Source organism: Narcine bancroftii, chromosome 4, assembly GCF_036971445.1.
Source record: "Narcine bancroftii isolate sNarBan1 chromosome 4, sNarBan1.hap1, whole genome shotgun sequence".
Lineage (NCBI taxonomy): Eukaryota > Metazoa > Chordata > Chondrichthyes > Torpediniformes > Narcinidae > Narcine > Narcine bancroftii.
The window spans coordinates 237,204,978-237,226,387 of record NC_091472.1 but is presented as its reverse complement, the minus strand read 5'-3'; the positions used below and the strand labels follow the sequence as shown (position 1 = coordinate 237,226,387).

The window sequence follows — 21,410 nt, the reverse complement described above, 5'->3', positions numbered from 1 at the left end:
TCACTGTCAGTTAGCCCTGGTGTGTAGATATTACTCACTGTCAGTTAGCGCCGGTGAGTAGATATTACTCACTGTAAGTTAGCCCCGGTGTGTAGATATTACTCACTGTCAGTTAGCCCCGGTGTGTAGATATTACTCACTGTCAGTTAGCCCTGGTGTGTAGATATTACTCACTGTCAGTTAGCCCCGGTGTGTAGATATTACTCACTGTCAGTTAGCCCCGGTGTGTAGATATTACTCACTGTCAGTTAGCCCCGGTGTGTAGATATTACTGACTGTCAGTTAGCTCTGGTGTGTAGATATTACTCACTGTCAGTTAGCCCTGGTGTGTAGATATTACTCACTGTCAGTTAGCCCTGGTGTGTAGATATTACTCACTGTCAGTTAGCCCTGGTGTGTAGATATTACTCACTGTCAGTTAGCCCTGGTGTGTAGATATTACTCACTGTCAGTTAGCCCCAGTGTGTAGATATTACTCACTGTCAGTTAGCCCTGGTGTGTAGATATTACTCACTGTCAGTTAGCCCCGGTGTGTAGATATTACTCACTGTCAGTTAGCCCCGGTGTGTAGATATTACTCACTGTCAGTTAGCCCCGGTGTGTAGATATTACTGACTGTCAGTTAGCTCTGGTGTGTAGATATTACTCACTGTCAGTTAGCCCTGGTGTGTAGATATTACTCACTGTCAGTTAGCCCTGGTGTGTAGATATTACTCACTGTCAGTTAGCCCTGGTGTGTAGATATTACTCACTGTCAGTTAGCCCTGGTGTGTAGATATTATCACTGTCAGTTAGCCCCGGTGTGTAGATATTACTCACTGTCAGTTAGCCCTGGTGTGTAGATATTACTCACTGTCAGTTAGCCCTGGTGTGTAGATATTACTCACTGTCAGTTAGCCCTGGTGTGTAGATATTACTCACTGTCAGTTAGCCCTGGTGTGTAGATATTACTCACTGTCAGTTAGCCCTGGTGTGTAGATATTATCACTGTCAGTTAGCCCTGGTGTGTAGATATTACTCACTGTCAGTTAGCCCTGGTGTGTAGATATTACTCACTGTCAGTTAGCCCTGGTGTGTAGATATTATCACTGTCAGTTAGCCCCGGTGTGTAGATATTACTCACTGTCAGTTAGCCCTGGTGTGTAGATATTACTCACTGTCAGTTAGCCCTGGTGTGTAGATATTACTCACTGTCAGTTAGCCCTGGTGTGTAGATATTACTCACTGTCAGTTAGCCCCGGTGTGTAGATATTACTCACTGTCAGTTAGCCCTGGTGTGTAGATATTACTCACTGTCAGTTAGCCCCGGTGTGTAGATATTACTCACTGTCAGTTAGCCCCGGTGTGTAGATATTACTCACTGTCAGTTAGCCCTGGTGTGTAGATATTACTCACTGTCAGTTAGCCCCGGTGTGTAGATATTACTCACTGTCAGTTAGCCCCGGTGTGTAGATATTACTCACTGTCAGTTAGCCCTGGTGTGTAGATATTACTCACTGTCAGTTAGCCCCGGTGTGTAGATATTACTCACTGTCAGTTAGCCCTGGTGTGTAGATATTACTCACTGTCAGTTAGCCCCGGTGAGTAGATATTACTCACTGTCAGTTAGCCCCGGTGTGTAGATATTACTCACTGTCAGTTAGCCCTGGTGTGTAGATATTACTCACTGTCAGTTAGCCCCGGTGTGTAGATATTACTCACTGTCAGTTAGCCCTGGTGTGTAGATATTACTCACTGTCAGTTAGCCCCGGTGTGTAGATATTACTCACTGTAAGTTAGCCCCGGTGTGTAGATATTACTCACTGTCAGTTAGCCCCGGTGTGTAGATATTACTCACTGTCAGTTAGCCCTGGTGTGTAGATATTACTCACTGTCAGTTAGCCCCGGTGTGTAGATATTACTCACTGTCAGTTAGCCCCAGTGTGTAGATATTACTCACTGTCAGTTAGCCCCGGTGTGTAGATATTACAGACTGTCAGTTAGCTCTGGTGTGTAGATATTACTCACTGTCAGTTAGCCCTGGTGTGTAGATATTACTCACTGTCAGTTAGCCCTGGTGTGTAGATATTACTCACTGTCAGTTAGCCCTGGTGTGTAGATATTATCACTGTCAGTTAGCCCTGGTGTGTAGATATTACTCACTGTCAGTTAGCCCCAGTGTGTAGATATTACTCACTGTCAGTTAGCCCCGGTGTGTAGATATTATTCACTTTCAATTAGCCCCGGTGTGTAGATATTACTCACTGTCAGTTAGCCCCGGTGTGTAGATATTATTCACTGTCAATTAGCCCTGGTGTGTAGATATTACTCACTGTCAGTTAGCCCTGGTGTGTAGATATTACTCACTGTCAGTTAGCCCCGGTGTGTAGATATTATTCACTGTCAATTAGCCCTGGTGTGTAGATATTACTCACTGTCAGTTAGCCCTGGTGTGTAGATATTACTCACTGTCAGTTAGCCCTGGTGTGTAGATATTACTCACTGTCAGTTAGCCCCGGTGTGTAGATATTACTCACTGTCAGTTAGCCCCGGTGTGTAGATATTATTCACTGTCAATTAGCCCTGGTGTGTAGATATTACTCACTGTCAGTTAGCCCTGGTGTGTAGATATTACTCACTGTCAGTTAGCCCTGGTGTGTAGATATTACTCACTGTCAGTTAGCCCCAGTGTGTAGATATTACTCACTGTCAGTTAGCCCCGGTGTGTAGATATTATTCACTGTCAATTAGCCCTGGTGCGTAGATATTACTCACTGTCAGTTAGCCCTGGTGTGTAGATATTACTCACTGTCAGTTAGCCCTGGTGTGTAGATATTACTCACTGTCAGTTAGCCCTGGTGTGTAGATATTACTCACTGTCAGTTAGCCCTGGTGTGTAGATATTACTCACTGTCAGTTAGCCCTGGTGTGTAGATATTATTCACTGTCAGTTAGCCCTGGTGTGTAGATATTACTCACTGTCAGTTAGCCCTGGTGTGTAGATATTACTCACTGTCAGTTAGCCCTGGTGTGTAGATATTACTCACTGTCAGTTAGCCCCAGTGTGTAGATATTACTCACTGTCAGTTAGCCCTGCTGTGTCGATATTACTCACTGTCAGTTAGCTCTGGTGTGTAGATATTACTCACTGTCAGTTAGCCCTGGTGTGTAGATATTACTCACTGTCAGTTAGCCCTGGTGTGTAGATATTACTCACTGTCAGTTAGCCCTGGTGTGTAGATATTACTCACTGTCAGTTAGCCCTGGTGTGTAGATATTATTCACTGTCAGTTAGCCCTGGTGTGTAGATATTACTCACTGTCAGTTAGCCCTGGTGTGTAGATATTACTCACTGTCAGTTAGCCCTGGTGTGTAGATATTACTCACTGTCAGTTAGCCCCAGTGTGTAGATATTACTCACTGTCAGTTAGCCCTGGTGTGTCGATATTACTCACTGTCAGTTAGCTCTGGTGTGTAGATATTACTCACTGTCAGTTAGCCCTGGTGTGTAGATATTACTCACTGTCAGTTAGCCCTGGTGTGTAGATATTACTCACTGTCAGTTAGCCCCGGTGTGTAGATATTACTCACTGTCAGTTAGCCCTAGAGTGTAGATATTACTCACTGTCAGTTTGCCCCGGTGTGTAGATATTACTCACTGTCAGTTTGCCCCGGTGTGTAGATATTACTCACTGTCAGTTAGCCCCGGTGTGTAGATATTACTCACTGTCAGTTAGCCCTGGTGTGTAGATATTACTCACTGTCAGTTAGCCCTGGTGTGTAGATATTACTCACTGTCAGTTAGCCCCGGTGTGTAGATATTAATCACTGTCAGTTAGCCCCGGTGTGTAGATATTACTCACTGTCAGTTAGCCCTAGAGTGTAGATATTACTCACTGTCAGTTTGCCCCGGTGTGTAGATATTACTCACTGTCAGTTAGCCCCGGTGTGTAGATATTAATCACTGTCAGTTAGCCCCGGTGTGTAGATATTACTCACTGTCAGTTAGCCCTGGTGTGTAGATATTACTCACTGTCAGTTAGCCCCGGTGTGTAGATATTACTCACTGTCAGTTAGCCCTGGTGTGTAGATATTACTCACTGTCAATTAGCTCTGGTGTGTAGATATTACTCACTGTCAGGTAGCCCTGGTGTGTAGATATTACTCACTGTCAGTTAGCCCTGGTGTGTAGATATTACTCACTGTCAGTTAGCCCCAGTGTGTAGATATTACTCACTGTCACTTAGCCCCGGTGTGTCGATATTACTCACTGTCAGTTAGTCTTGATGTGTAGATATTACTCACTGTCAGTTAGCCCTGGTGTGTAGATATTACTCACTGTCAGTTAGCCCTGGTGTGTAGATATTACTCACTGTCAGTTAGCCCTGGTGTGTAGATATTACTCACTGTCAGTTAGCCCTGGTGTGTAGATATTACTCACTGTCAGTTAGCCCTGGTGTGTAGATATTACTCACTGTCAGTTAGCCCCGGTGTGTAGATATTACTCACTGTCAGTTAGCCCCGGTGTGTAGATATTACTCACTGTCAGTTAGCCCTGGTGTGTAGATATTACTCACTGTCAATTAGCCCTGGTGTGTAGATATTACTCACTGTCAGTTAGCCCCAGTGTGTAGATATTACTCACTGTCAGTTAGCCCTGGTGTGTAGATATTACTCACTGTCAGTTAGCCCTGGTGTGTAGATATTACTCACTGTCAGTTAGCCCCGGTGTGTAGATATTACTCACTGTGCGTTAGCCCCGGTGTATAGATATTACTCACTGTCAGTTAGTCCCGGTGTGTAGATATTACTCACTGTCAGTTAGCCCTAGTGTGATATTACTCACTGTCAGTTAGCCCCAGTGTGTAGATATTACTCACTGTCAGTTAGCCCAGGTGTGTAGATATTACTCACTGTCAGTTAGCCCTGGTGTGTAGATATTACTCACTGTCAGTTAGCCCTGGTGTGTAGATATTACTCACTGTCAGTTAGCCCCGGTGTGTAGATATTACTCACTGTCAGTTACCCCTGGTGTGTAGATATTACTCACTGTCAGTTAGCCCTGGTGTGTAGATATTACTCACTGTCAGTTAGCCCTGGTGTGTAGATATTACTCACTGTCAGTTAGCCCTGGTGTGTAGATATTACTCACTGTCAGTTAGCCCTGGTGTGTAGATATTACTCACTGTCAGTTAGCCCTGGTGTGTAGATATTACTCACTGTCAGTTAGCCCCGGTGTGTAGATATTATTCACTGTCAGTTAGCCCTGGTGTGTAGATATTACTCACTGTCAGTTAGCCCTGCTGTGTAGATATTACTCACTGTCAGTTAGCCCTGGTGTGTAGATATTATTCACTGTCAGTTAGCCCTGGTGTGTAGATATTACTCACTGTCAGTTAGCCCTGCTGTGTAGATATTACTCACTGTCAGTTAGCCCTGGTGTGTAGATATTATTCACTGTCAGTTAGCCCTGGTGTGTAGATATTACTCACTGTCAGTTAGCCCTGGTGTGTAGATATTACTCACTGTCAGTTAGCCCCGGTGTGTAGATATTACTCACTGTCAGTTAGCCCTGGTGTGTAGATATTACTCACTGTCAGTTAGCCCTGGTGTGTAGATATTACTCACTGTCAGTTAGCCCTGGTGTGTAGATATTACTCACTGTCAGTTAGCCCTGGTGTGTAGATATTACTCACTGTCAGTTAGCCCCGGTGTGTAGATATGACTCACTGTCAGTTAGCCCCAGTGTGTAGATATTACTCACTGTCAGTTAGCCCTGTTGTGTAGATATTACTCACTGTCAGTTAGCCCTGGTGTGTAGATATTATTCACTGTCAGTTAGCCCCGGTGTGTAGATATTACTCACTGTCAGTTAGCCCCAGTGTGTAGATATTACTCACTGTCAATTAGCCCCGGTGTGTCGATATTACTCACTGTCAGTTAGCCCTGATGTGTAGATATTATTCACTGTCAGTTAGCCCTGGTGTGTAGATATTACTCACTGTCAGTTAGCCCTGGTGTGTAGATATTACTCACAGTCAGTTAGCCCCGGTGTGTAGATATTACTCACTGTCAATTAGCCCTGGTGTGTAGATATTACTCACTGTCAGTTAGCGCCAGTGTGTAGATATTACTCACTGTCAGTTAGCCCCGGTGTGTAGATATTACTCACTGTCAGTTAGCCCTGGTGTGTAGATATTACTCACTGTCAGTTAGCCCTGGTGTGTAGATATTACTCACTGTCAGTTAGCCCTGGTGTGTAGATATTACTCACTGTCAGTTAGCCCTGGTGTGTAGATATTACTCACTGTCAGTTAGCCCTGGTGTGTAGATATTACTCACTGTCAGTTAGCCCTGGTGTGTAGATATTACTCACTGTCAGTTAGCCCTGGTGTGTAGATATTACTCACTGTCAGTTAGCCCTGGTGTGTAGATATTATTCACTGTCAGTTAGCCCTGGTATGTAGATATTACTCACTGTCAGTTAGCCCTGGTGTGTAGAAATTACTCACTGTCAGTTAGCCCTGGTGTGTAGATATTACTCACTGTCAGTTAGCCCTGGTGTGTAGATATTACTCACAGTCAGTTAGCCACGGTGTGTAGATATTACTCACTGTCTGTTACCCACGGTGTGTAGATATTACTCACTGTCAGTTAGCCCCGGTGTGTAGATATTACTCACTATCAATTAGCCCTGGTGTGTAGATATTACTCACTGTCAGTTAGCCCTGGTGTGTAGATATTACTCACTGTCAGTTAGCCCTGGTGTGTAGATATTACCCACTGTCAGTTAGCCCTGGTGTGTAGATATTAGTCATTGTCAGTTGGCCCTGGTGTGTAGATATTACTCACTGTCAGTTAGCCCCGGTGTGTAGATATTACCCACTGTCAGTTAGCCCTGGTGTGTAGATATTACTCACTGTCAGTTAGCCCTGGTGTGTAGATATTACTCACTGTCAGTTAGCCCTGGTGTGTAGATATTAGTCATTGTCAGTTGGCCCTGGTGTGTAGATATTAGTCATTGTCAGTTGGCCCTGGTGTGTAGATATTACTCACTGTCAGTTAGCCCCGGTGTGTAGATATTACCCACTGTCAGTTAGCCCTGGTGTGTAGATATTACTCACTGTCAGTTAGCCCTAGTGTGATATTACTCACTGTCAGTTAGCCCCAGTGTGTAGATATTACCCACTGTCAGTTAGCCCTGGTGTGTAGATATTACTCACTGTCAGTTAGCCCTGGTGTGTAGATATTACTCACTGTCAGTTAGCCCTGGTGTGTAGATATTACTCACTGTCAGTTAGCCCTGGTGTGTAGATATTACTCACTGTCAGTTAGCCCTGGTGTGTAGATATTACTCACTGTCAGTTAGCCCCGGTGTGTAGATATTACTCACTGTCAGTTAGCCTCGGTGTGTAGATATTACTCACTGTCAGTTAGCCCCGGTGTGTAGATATTACTCACTGTCAGTTAGCCCTAGTGTGATATTACTCACTGTCAGTTAGCCCTGGTGTGTAGATATTATTCACTGTCAGTTAGCCCTGGTGTGTTGATATTACTCACTGTCAGTTAGCCCTGGTGTGTAGATATTACTCACTGTCAGTTAGCCCCAGTGTGTAGATATTACTCACTGTCAATTAGCCCCGGTGTGTCGATATTACTCACTGTCAGTTAGCCTTGATGTGTAGATATTACTCACTGTCAGTTAGCCCTGGTGTGTAGATATTACTCACTGTCAGTTAGCCCTGGTGTGTAGATATTACTCACTGTGAATTAGCCCTGGTGTGGAGATATTACTCACTGTCAGTTAGCCCCAGTGTGTAGATATTACTCACTGTCAGTTAGCCCTGGTGTGTAGATATTACTCACTGTCAGTTAGCCCTGGTGTGTAGATATTACTCACTGTCAGTTAGCCCCGGTGTGTAGATATTACTCACTGTGCGTTAGCCCCGGTGTATAGATATTACTCACTGTCAGTTAGTCCCGGTGTGTAGATATTACTCACTGTCAGTTAGCCCTAGTGTGATATTACTCACTGTCAGTTAGCCCCAGTGTGTAGATATTACTCACTGTCAGTTAGCCCAGGTGTGTAGATATTACTCACTGTCAGTTAGCCCTGGTGTGTAGATATTACTCACTGTCAGTTAGCCCTGGTGTGTAGATATTACTCACTGTCAGTTAGCCCCGGTGTGTAGATATTACTCACTGTCAGTTACCCCTGGTGTGTAGATATTACTCACTGTCAGTTAGCCCTGGTGTGTAGATATTACTCACTGTCAGTTAGCCCTGGTGTGTAGATATTACTCACTGTCAGTTAGCCCTGGTGTGTAGATATTACTCACTGTCAGTTAGCCCTGGTGTGTAGATATTACTCACTGTCAGTTAGCCCTGGTGTGTAGATATTACTCACTGAGAGTTAGCCCCGGTGTGTAGATATTATTCACTGTCAGTTAGCCCTGGTGTGTAGATATTACTCACTGTCAGTTAGCCCTGCTGTGTAGATATTACTCACTGTCAGTTAGCCCTGGTGTGTAGATATTATTCACTGTCAGTTAGCCCTGGTGTGTAGATATTACTCACTGTCAGTTAGCCCTGCTGTGTAGATATTACTCACTGTCAGTTAGCCCTGGTGTGTAGATATTATTCACTGTCAGTTAGCCCTGGTGTGTAGATATTACTCACTGTCAGTTAGACCTGGTGTGTAGATATTACTCACTGTCAGTTAGCCCTGGTGTGTAGATATTACTCACTGTCAGTTAGCCCTGGTGTGTAGATATTACTCACTGTCAGTTAGCCCCGGTGTGTAGATATGACTCACTGTCAGTTAGCCCCAGTGTGTAGATATTACTCACTGTCAGTTAGCCCTGTTGTGTAGATATTACTCACTGTCAGTTAGCCCTGGTGTGTAGATATTATTCACTGTCAGTTAGCCCTGGTGTGTAGATATTACTCACTGTCAGTTAGCCCCAGTGTGTAGATATTACTCACTGTCAATTAGCCCCGGTGTGTCGATATTACTCACTGTCAGTTTGCCCTGATGTGTAGATATTATTCACTGTCAGTTAGCCCTGGTGTGTAGATATTACTCACTGTCAGTTAGCCCTGGTGTGTAGATATTACTCACAGTCAGTTAGCCCCGGTGTGTAGATATTACTCACTGTCAATTAGCCCTGGTGTGTAGATATTACTCACTGTCAGTTAGCGCCAGTGTGTAGATATTACTCACTGTCAGTTAGCCCCGGTGTGTAGATATTACTCACTGTCAGTTAGCCCTGGTGTGTAGATATTACTCACTGTCAGTTAGCCCTGGTGTGTAGATATTACTCACTGTCAGTTAGCCCTGGTGTGTAGATATTACTCACTGTCAGTTAGCCCTGGTGTGTAGATATTACTCACTGTCAGTTAGCCCTGGTGTGTAGATATTACTCACTGTCAGTTAGCCCTGGTGTGTAGATATTACTCACTGTCAGTTAGCCCTGGTGTGTAGATATTATTCACTGTCAGTTAGCCCCGGTGTGTAGATATTACTCACTGTCAGTTAGCCCTGGTGTGTAGATATTACTCACTGTCAGTTAGCCCTGGTGTGTAGATATTATTCACTGTCAGTTAGCCCTGGTGTGTAGATATTACTCACTGTCAGTTAGCCCTGGTGTGTAGATATTATTCACTGTCAGTTAGCCCTGCTGTGTAGATATTACTCACTGTCAGTTAGCCCTGGTGTGTAGATATTACTCACTGTCAGTTAGCCCTGGTGTGTAGATATTACTCACTGTCAGTTAGCCCTGGTGTGTAGATATTACTCACTGTCAGTTAGCCCTGGTGTGTAGATATTACTCACTGTCAGTTAGCCCCGGTGTGTAGATATTACTCACTGTCAGTTACCCCTGGTGTGTAGATATTACTCACTGTCAGTTAGCCCTGGTGTGTAGATATTACTCACTGTCAGTTAGCCCTGGTGTGTAGATATTACTCACTGTCAGTTAGCCCTGGTGTGTAGATATTACTCACTGTCAGTTAGCCCTGGTGTGTAGATATTACTCACTGTCAGTTAGCCCTGGTGTGTAGATATTATTCACTGTCAGTTAGCCCTGGTGTGTAGATATTACTCACTGTCAGTTAGCCCTGGTGTGTAGAAATTACTCACTGTCAGTTAGCCCTGGTGTGTAGATATTATTCACTGTCAGTTAGCCCTGGTGTGTAGATATTACTCACTGTCAGTTAGCCCTGGTGTGTAGAAATTACTCACTGTCAGTTAGCCCTGGTGTGTAGATATTACTCACTGTCAGTTAGCCCTGGTGTGTAGATATTACTCACAGTCAGTTAGCCACGGTGTGTAGATATTACTCACTGTCTGTTACCCACGGTGTGTAGATATTACTCACTGTCAGTTAGCCCCGGTGTGTAGATATTACTCACTATCAATTAGCCCTGGTGTGTAGATATTACTCACTGTCAGTTAGCCCTGGTGTGTAGATATTACTCACTGTCAGTTAGCCCTTGTGTGTAGATATTACCCACTGTCAGTTAGCCCTGGTGTGTAGATATTAGTCATTGTCAGTTGGCCCTGGTGTGTAGATATTAGTCATTGTCAGTTGGCCCTGGTGTGTAGATATTACTCACTGTCAGTTAGCCCCGGTGTGTAGATATTACCCACTGTCAGTTAGCCCTGGTGTGTAGATATTACTCACTGTCAGTTAGCCCTGGTGTGTAGATATTACTCACTGTCAGTTAGCCCTGGTGTGTAGATATTAGTCATTGTCAGTTGGCCCTGGTGTGTAGATATTAGTCATTGTCAGTTGGCCCTGGTGTGTAGATATTACTCACTGTCAGTTAGCCCCGGTGTGTAGATATTACCCACTGTCAGTTAGCCCTGGTGTGTAGATATTACTCACTGTCAGTTAGCCCTAGTGTGATATTACTCACTGTCAGTTAGCCCCAGTGTGTAGATATTACCCACTGTCAGTTAGCCCTGGTGTGTAGATATTACTCACTGTCAGTTAGCCCTGGTGTGTAGATATTACTCACTGTCAGTTAACCCTGGTGTGTAGATATTACTCACTGTCAATTAGCCCCGGTGTGTCGATATTACTCACTGTCAGTTAGCCTTGATGTGTAGATATTACTCACTGTCAGTTAGCCCTGGTGTGTAGATATTACTCACTGTCAGTTAGCCCTGGTGTGTAGATATTACTCACTGTGAATTAGCCCTGGTGTGGAGATATTACTCACTGTCAGTTAGCCCCAGTGTGTAGATATTACTCACTGTCAGTTAGCCCTGGTGTGTAGATATTACTCACTGTCAGTTAGCCCTGGTGTGTAGATATTACTCACTGTCAGTTAGCCCCGGTGTGTAGATATTACTCACTGTGCGTTAGCCCCGGTGTGTAGATATTACTCACTGTCAGTTAGCCCCGGTGTGTAGATATTACTCACTGTCAGTTAGCCCTAGTGTGATATTACTCACTGTCAGTTAGCCCCAGTGTGTAGATATTACCCACTGTCAGTTAGCTCTGGTGTGTAGATATTACTCACTGTCAGTTAGCCCTGGTGTGTAGATATTACTCACTGTCAGTTAGCCCTGGTGTGTAGATATTACTCACTGTCAGTTAGCCCTGGTGTGTAGATATTAGTCATTGTCAGTTGGCCCCGGTGTGTAGATATTTTTCACTGTCATTTAGCCCTGGTGTGTAGATATTACTCACTGTCAGTCAGCCCCAGTGTGTAGATATTACTCACTGTCAGTTAGCCCCAGTGTGTACATATTACTCACTGTCAGTTAGCCCCAGTGTGTAGATATTACTCACTGTCAGTTAGCCCCGGTGTGTAGATATTACTCACTGTCAGTTAGCCCCAGTGTGTAGATATTACTCACTGTCAGTTAGCCCCGGTGTGTAGATATTACTCACTGTCAGTTAGCCCCAGTGTGTAGATATTACTCACTGTCAGTTAGCCCTGGTGTGTAAATATTACTCACTGTCAGTTAGCCCTGGTGTGTAGATATTACTCACTGTCAGTTAGCCCTGGTGTGTAGATATTACTCACTGTCAGTTAGCCCTGGTGTGTAGATATTACTCACAGTCAGTTAGCCCCGGTGTGTAGATATTACTCACTGTCAATTAGCCCTGGTGTGTAGATATTACTCACTGTTAGTTAGCGCCAGTGTGTAGATATTACTCACTGTCAGTTAGCCCCGGTGTGTAGATATTACTCACTGTCAGTTAGCCCTGGTGTGTAGATATTACTCACTGTCAGTTAGCCCTGGTGTGTAGTTATTACTCACTGTCAGTTAGCCCTGGTGTGTAGATATTACTCACTGTCAGTTAGCCCTGGTGTGTAGATATTACTCACTGTCAGTTAGCCCTGGTGTGTAGATATTACTCACTGTCAGTTAGCCCTGGTGTGTAGATATTACTCACTGTCAGTTAGCCCTGGTGTGTAGATATTATTCACTGTCAGTTAGCCCCGGTGTGTAGATATTACTCACTGTCAGTTAGCCCTGGTGTGTAGATATTACTCACTGTCAGTTAGCCCTGGTGTGTAGATATTATTCACTGTCAGTTAGCCCTGGTGTGTAGATATTACTCACTGTCAGTTAGCCCTGGTGTGTAGATATTATTCACTGTCAGTTAGCCCTGCTGTGTAGATATTACTCACTGTCAGTTAGCCCTGGTGTGTAGATATTACTCACTGTCAGTTAGCCCTGGTGTGTAGATATTACTCACTGTCAGTTAGCCCTGGTGTGTAGATATTACTCACTGTCAGTTAGCCCTGGTGTGTAGATATTAGTCATTGTCAGTTGGCCCTGGTGTGCAGATATTAGTCATTGTCAGTTGGCCCTGGTGTGTAGATATTACTCACTGTCAGTTAGCCCCGGTGTGTAGATATTACCCACTGTCAGTTAGCCCTGGTGTGTAGATATTACTCACTGTCAGTTAGCCCTGGTGTGTAGATATTACTCACTGTCAGTTAGCCCTGGTGTGTAGATATTAGTCATTGTCAGTTGGCCCTGGTGTGTAGATATTAGTCATTGTCAGTTGGCCCTGGTGTGTAGATATTACTCACTGTCAGTTAGCCCCGGTGTGTAGATATTACCCACTGTCAGTTAGCCCTGGTGTGTAGATATTACTCACTGTCAGTTAGCCCTAGTGTGATATTACTCACTGTCAGTTAGCCCCAGTGTGTAGATATTACCCACTGTCAGTTAGCCCTGGTGTGTAGATATTACTCACTGTCAGTTAGCCCTGGTGTGTAGATATTACTCACTGTCAGTTAACCCTGGTGTGTAGATATTACTCACTGTCAATTAGCCCCGGTGTGTCGATATTACTCACTGTCAGTTAGCCTTGATGTGTAGATATTACTCACTGTCAGTTAGCCCTGGTGTGTAGATATTACTCACTGTCAGTTAGCCCTGGTGTGTAGATATTACTCACTGTGAATTAGCCCTGGTGTGGAGATATTACTCACTGTCAGTTAGCCCCAGTGTGTAGATATTACTCACTGTCAGTTAGCCCTGGTGTGTAGATATTACTCACTGTCAGTTAGCCCTGGTGTGTAGATATTACTCACTGTCAGTTAGCCCTGGTGTGTAGATATTACTCACTGTCAGTTAGCCCTGGTGTGTAGATATTAGTCACTGTCAGTTGGCCCTGGTGTGTAGATATTAGTCATTGTCAGTTGGCCCTGGTGTGTAGATATTACTCACTGTCAGTTAGCCCCGGTGTGTAGATATTACCCACTGTCAGTTAGCCCTGGTGTGTAGATATTACTCACTGTCAGTTAGCCCTGGTGTGTAGATATTACTCACTGTCAGTTAGCCCTGGTGTGTAGATATTACTCACTGTCAGTTAGCCCTGGTGTGTAGATATTACTCACTGTCAGTTAGCCCTGGTGTGTAGATATTACTCACTGTCAGTTAGCCCCGGTGTGTAGATATTACTCACTGTCAGTTAGCCCCGGTGTGTAGATATTACTCACTGTCAGTTAGCCCCGGTGTGTAGATATTACTCACTGTCAGTTAGCCCTAGTGTGATATTACTCACTGTCAGTTAGCCCTGGTGTGTAGATATTATTCACTGTCAGTTAGCCCTGGTGTGTTGATATTACTCACTGTCAGTTAGCCCTGGTGTGTAGATATTACTCACTGTCAGTTAGCCCCAGTGTGTAGATATTACTCACTGTCAATTAGCCCCGGTGTGTCGATATTACTCACTGTCAGTTAGCCTTGATGTGTAGATATTACTCACTGTCAGTTAGCCCTGGTGTGTAGATATTACTCACTGTCAGTTAGCCCTGGTGTGTAGATATTACTCACTGTGAATTAGCCCTGGTGTGGAGATATTACTCACTGTCAGTTAGCCCCAGTGTGTAGATATTACTCACTGTCAGTTAGCCCTGGTGTGTAGATATTACTCACTGTCAGTTAGCCCTGGTGTGTAGATATTACTCACTGTCAGTTAGCCCCGGTGTGTAGATATTACTCACTGTGCGTTAGCCCCGGTGTGTAGATATTACTCACTGTCAGTTAGCCCCGGTGTGTAGATATTACTCACTGTCAGTTAGCCCTAGTGTGATATTACTCACTGTCAGTTAGCCCCAGTGTGTAGATATTACCCACTGTCAGTTAGCTCTGGTGTGTAGATATTACTCACTGTCAGTTAGCCCTGGTGTGTAGATATTACTCACTGTCAGTTAGCCCTGGTGTGTAGATATTACTCACTGTCAGTTAGCCCTGGTGTGTAGATATTAGTCATTGTCAGTTGGCCCCGGTGTGTAGATATTATTCACTGTCATTTAGCCCTGGTGTGTAGATATTACTCACTGTCAGTCAGCCCCAGTGTGTAGATATTACTCACTGTCAGTTTGCCCCAGTGTGTACATATTACTCACTGTCAGTTAGCCCCAGTGTGTAGATATTACTCACTGTCAGTTAGCCCCAGTGTGTAGATATTACTCACTGTCAGTTAGCCCCAGTGTGTAGATATTACTCACTGTCAGTTAGCCCCGGTGTGTAGATATTACTCACTGTCAGTTAGCCCCAGTGTGTAGATATTACTCACTGTCAGTTAGCCCTGGTGTGTAGATATTACTCACTGTCAGTTAGCCCTGGTGTGTAGATATTACTCACTGTCAGTTAGCCCTGGTGTGTAGATATTACTCACTGTCAGTTAGCCCTGGTGTGTAGATATTACTCACTGTCAGTTAGCCCTGGTGTGTAGATATTACTCACTGTCAATTAGCCCTGGTGTGTAGATATTACTCACTGTCAGTTAGCCCCAGTGTGTAGATATTACTCACTGTCAGTTAGCCCCGGTGTGTAGATATTACTCACTGTCAGTTAGCCCTGGTGTGTAGATATTACTCACTGTCAGTTAGCCCTGGTGTGTAGATATTACTCACTGTCAGTTAGCCCTGCTGTGTAGATATTACTCACTGTCAGTTAGCCCTGGTGTGTAGATATTACTCACTGTCAATTAGCCCTGGTGTGTAGATATTACTCACTGTCAGTTAGCCCCAGTGTGTAGATATTACTCACTGTCAGTTAGCCCCGGTGTGTAGGTATTACTCACTGTCAGTTAGCCCTGGTGTGTAGATATTACTCACTGTCAGTTAGCCCTGGTGTGTAGATATTACTCACTGTCAGTTAGCCCTGGTGTGTAGATATTATTCACTGTCAGTTAGCCCTGGTGTGTAGATATTACTCACTGTCAGTTAGCCCTGGTGTGTAGATATTACTCACTGTCAGTTAGCGCTTGTGTGTAGATATTACTCACAGTCAGTTAGCCCCGGTGTGTAGATATTACTCACTGTCTGTTACCCACGGTGTGTAGATATTACTCACTGTCAGTTAGCCCCGGTGTGTAGATATTACTCACTATCAATTAGCCCTGGTGTGTAGATATTACTCACTATCAATTAGCCCTGGTGTGTAGATATTACTCACTGTCAGTTAGCCCTGGTGTGTAGATATTACTCACTGTCAGTTAGCCCTGGTGTGATATTACTCACTGTCGGTTAGCCCCAGTGTGTAGATATTACCCACTGTCAGTTAGCCCTGGTGTGTAGATATTACTCACTGTCAGTTAGCCCTGGTGTGTAGATATTACTCACTGTCAATTAGCCCTGGTGTGTAGATATTACTCACTGTCAGTTAGCCCTGGTTTGTAGATATTACTCACTGTCAGTTAGCCCTAGTGTGATATTACTCACTGTCAGTTAGCCCCAGTGTGTAGATATTACCCACTGTCAGTTAGCCCTGGTGTGTAGATATTACTCACTGTCAGTTAGCCCTGGTGTGTAGATATTACTCACTGTCAATTAGCCCTGGTGTGTAGATATTACTCACTGTCAGTTAGCCCTGGTTTGTAGATATTACTCACTGTCAGTTAGCCCTAGTGTGATATTACTCACTGTCAGTTAGCCCCAGTGTGTAGATATTACTCACTGTCAGTTAGCCCTGGTGTGTAGATATTACTCACTGCCAGTTAGCCCTGGTGTGTAGATATTACTCACTGTCAGTTAGTCCTGGTTTGTAGATATTACTCACTGTCAGTTAGCCCTGGTGTGTAGATATTACTCACTGTCAGTTAGCCCTGGTGTGTAGATATTACTCACTGTCAGTTAGCCCTGGTGTGTATATATTACTCACTGTCAGTTAGCCCTGGTGTGTAGATATTACTCACTGTCAGTTAGCCCCGGTGTGTAGATATTACTCACTGTCAATTAGCCCTGGTGTGTAGATATTACTCACTGTCAGTTAGCCCCAGTGTGTAGATATTACTCACTGTCAGTTAGCCCCGGTGTGTAGATATTACTCACTGTCAATTAGCCCTGGTGTGTAGATATTACTCACTGTTAGTTAGCCCTGGTGTGTAGATATTACTCACTGTCAGTCAGCCCCAGTGTGTAGATATTACTCACTGTCAGTTAGCCCCAGTGTGTACATATTACTCACTGTCAGTTAGCCCCGGTGTGTAGATATTACTCACTGTCAGTTAGCCCCAGTGTGTAGATATTACTCACTGTCAGTTAGCCCCGGTGTGTAGATATTACTCACTGTCAGTTAGCCCCGGTGTGTAGATATTACTCACTGTCAGTTAGTCCTGGTGTGTAGATATTACTCACTGTCAGTTAGCCCTGGTGTGTAGATATTACTCACTGTCAGTTAGCCCTGGTGTGTTGATATTACTCACTGTCAGTTAGCCCTGGTGTGTAGATATTACTCACTGTCAGTTAGCCCTGGTGTGTAGATATTACTCACTGTCAGTCAGCCCCAGTGTGTAGATATTACTCACTGTCAGTAAGCCCCAGTGTGTACATATTACTCACTGTCAGTTAGCCCCAGTGTGTAGATATTACTCACTGTCAGTTAGCCCTGGTGTGTAGATATCACTCCCTGTCAGTTAGCCCCAGTGTGTAGATATTACTCACTGTCAGTTAGCCCTGGTGTGTAGATATTACTCACTGTCAGTTAGCCCCAGTGTGTAGATATTACTCACTGTCAGTTAGCACCTCTGTGTAGCTATTATTCACTGTCAGTTAGCCCCGGTGTGTATATATTACTTCCTGACAGTTAGCCCCAGTGTTTAGGTATTATTGTCCATTTGCTCCAGTGAATAGCTATTGCTTACTGTCCATTGGCCCAAACATTAGATGAATGGTGGAATTTGAGTGGTAGTGAGTTGAGTTGACGGGAAAAGGAAAATAATAAAATTGGCAAGGTGCCCAAAAGCTGGGTCAAAGGGCTTGTTAACATGATGTCTTTTGCAGCGATCCGTGAATAATTATCTGTTTACTCTTGACTAGTAACAAATTACAAAAAAGCTAAAATGTAAGTGTTGGTTCAAGTTTTAGTTTATTATCATGCAACTGTACATATGCACTCAGATAAACAGTGTTTCTCTGGACCATTCTGCACACACTTGATGAATTTCTCACACAGCACATAATAATCATAAACATACATAAAGATAAAATATAAAATAAATATCCTGGAATAATTACTCAATTTCATTAATAAGAGATCCAAGGTTAAATAAAACCATTCATTAATCTCACAGCCTGCAGGAAGTAGCTTGTTCTTACTTCTGATTTTAATTCCGCACCTCCTACCTGATGAAAGTGGTCTAAGTTGCAGTGTTACAAAAACAAAGTGCAGGGCGTAGGTAAAAATACCAATCCTTCATTTTAACTGTTTCTCCATCCTGGAACCTCATTGCAGGAACACCTGCAGAATGTGAGCATTAGAACAGAGAAGGATCAGTAGTTGAAATGTTGTCTACAATCAAATGATCTCCAAACTCCTCCCCTTACCATTTTATTCAGATGCCTGCTGACATTTTTCGATACCTTGACGAAGGGCTCAAGCCCGAAACATCGCTTATGCATTTTTAACTTTGCTATATAAAGGACACTGTTTGACCTGCTGAGTTTCTCCAGCATTGTGTCTTTACTTCAACCACATTGTCTGCAGACTTTCTTGTTTTAATTCCAAGTCATAATTGTCCATGCATGTGCAAAGAAAAATATTGGTTCGTGAATTTGTACAGAGTTTAATTAATTTGAAATTTCAGAAAGGGCGAAGAGATACATGGAAAATAAATCTGTCATTAGCCCTCAAACCAACTATTTTCTAGTGAAAATTCCATTAATCATGATTTTTAAAAAATATTTAAAAATTTCCCACACATATAATCATACCCAGATATAAAATATAATTATCAAATATTCATGTCAAATCCATTACATAAACCCCAACCCCCTATCCCCAAACAAACCCCAAGAGAGAAAGAAAAAGGAAAATAAATGAAATAAGAAAAGGCATAGAAAAATAATAAAGGAAAGCAAGAATGGAGACCTGGTTGCCAGATGGTCTCCCTCACCACATTTGTATCTTTTAATACACCCTAGGAGGTTAACAACATTCAAAGCTTAAAGTAAAGGTCTATAAATTAATTCCCTCGATTTGTATTTGACCAAATTTGACTAAATTTGACTAAAGGGCGATGACTTTAAAGGGTCTCTCTTTTTTTTTGGTATAACTGTATTATTGCAGTAGTGAAAGTTTCTGGGAGTGTCTGTGTTACCAGCATCTGTCCTAATATATCCATAAAAGGAGGAATCAATAAGTCTTTAAATTCTTCATAAAATTCAGGTTGGAAACCATCCTCTCCCAGAGATTTATTACTTTGTAATGAGCTCAATGCTTTCCCCTCCTCCTTTGATGTGAAAGGAGCATGGAACTCGATTTGTTCTTGTAAAGTTAACATCGGTAACCATATTTGTGACAAAAAAATCTTCTATTTTATTTTCATCTCTCTGTGACTCAGATTTATATAACTGAGAATAAAATTGTTTAAAAGCTTCATTAATTTCATGTTTATACGTAATCACATTTGACTCTTTCTTAATTGCATAAATAGTTCTTGAAACTTGTTTTCAATTGCCAAGCAAAAACCTTCTGAGTCCATTCACCTAACTTGTAGTATCTCTTCTTAGTTCTCATTACTGCCTTCTCTGTTCTATATGTTTGTAATGTGTAATACTGAAGTTTCTTATTTATAAGCCTTCTATGTTTTTCTTCAGAGGCCCGTCTTTGCAAATCCTTTTCTCAACATGTTATCTATTTTTCCAATTGATCCAATTCTTTCATGTAATCCTTCTTAATTGTAGAGGTATATCTTAAAATTTGTCCCCTTAGATACACTTTTCTCACATCCCATAAGTTTATCATTAACCGAATTCGAATTAGTCTCAAGGAAAATCTGAATTTGCCTTCTAACAAAATTGCAAACATCTGGTCTTTTTAATAACATTGAGTTAAAATCATTCTTCTTTATCTAACATTGTAAATGTCATCAATAAAGATGAATAATCATATAAAATTCTTGCTTTATAGTCAAATTGATTGACTAGCTTGAAGATGTGCTGATATTAAAAATCTATCCTTGAATAAGAATCATGTCTATTTGAATAGAAAGAGTAATTTCTCTCTCTTGGGTGAATTCTTCTCCATATATCTATAAATTCAAATCTTTCATTAATGTTAAGGTGGCTTTCTCTGCCTTTGCTCTTGTTACTGTTCTAGATGATCTATCTAAAACTGGATCTACGTCATTGATCATTATTGATGATAAATGTGTTTGTTATTCCAGAGATTTATGCAAATAGTCATTTTTGTGTTTTAGGGTTTTCCTGGAGTTGCTGGAGAACATGGACCAAATGGAGAAATGGGTTACCCTGGTCCACAGGTAACGTTGTTACAACTACATTTTCACATTTTAATTTGAATTTAAATGGAGAGGTGATTTTGAATGAAAGTTGACTGATGGCTGACTTTGTGAATTATGTACATGAGGAAGTGTCTGCATAATTTGTTTTTAAAAGGGATATTAAGGATATGCTTGAATTTCACTGAAGATTAGTCTTCTTCATTGGCCATCCCTCCTGTTTGAGGATGGCTTTCTTCCACTCCAGTTCTGTGAGCTCTGATGTTGCTGAAGAGTCCTATTCATGAACTGTGACACTGGAGTGGCAGGTGATGCTTGATGGGATGGGCAGTGAGGTCTGCCAATCCTTTGATTGTTCATGCTTGTCACTTGTTCCTGTCATGGCATATCAATGGGATCAGTGCTTTCCTGGATACTCCTTCTCTATTTTGGACAGTTGTAGGACAGGGTGCCCCATGAATTGATAGTGGATATTACAATTAATCAAAAAAAACATCCTTGAACAAAACACAAAAGTGCTGGAGAAACCCGACAAGTCACGCAGCCTCTGTGGAAAGTAATAGGCAGTTGCCACGTGAGGCTTGAGCCCTTCTTCAGGGCATCCTTAAAGTAGTTTCTCAGTTCTCCCTACAATCTTTTGGGTGATTGATGTCAGGCATAACCACCTGAGTGGGCTGTGTACAACTTGAAGTTAATATCAGAGATCTTAGTCTGAGGGAAAATGCTGGTGTTGGGTTTGCTTTTATGAACAATGTATTTGGAGAATCCTGTTATAGGCAGCATGGAGGTGCTAAATGTACCTATCACGCAGTCAGCTACTGGATGGTAAAGCTAAACTCAAGGACATTTTGGTATGCACTGATACATTGTCCCTGCGTTGCTGAACTAAATCTTAAATGCGCCTTGAAATGTGGCTCTTACTACCCAGATTCAAACATTTGTCTTTTTTCCAACTGCTCAATCGGTATGTGTTTTTATTTTTCCTGAGGTTGTCTTGATTGTCTGCTGCAATTATGGCAGAACGTCTGACAATGAAGTGGCATGGTAATAGGACAGCTCCTGTAGAAATTCATCCAGGAGGGCTTACAGGAAGACCTTCCCTCTTCCCTAACCCCCCCGGCCACTCACATCTCCCTCTTTTTCCATGACTAGTATTCCTGCCTTCTGTTTATACGGTTATGCACACGATGAGCTGGAGACCTGAAT

The 21,410-nt window shown here is 42.8% G+C and overlaps 1 protein-coding gene across 8 annotated transcripts in view; it reads left to right on the top strand.

Moving 5' to 3' along the window:
* LOC138761742 (collagen alpha-3(VI) chain-like) overlaps nt 1-21,410 on the top strand; it is a 380,600-nt gene that overhangs the window by 317,507 nt on the left and 41,683 nt on the right. For all 8 annotated transcript variants that reach the window (XM_069934408.1, XM_069934409.1, XM_069934410.1 and 5 more), the window contains one exon: nt 20,163-20,225. In XM_069934408.1, coding sequence (XP_069790509.1) covers nt 20,163-20,225 — 63 coding nt within the window. The remainder of the gene's footprint in view (nt 1-20,162; nt 20,226-21,410) is intronic.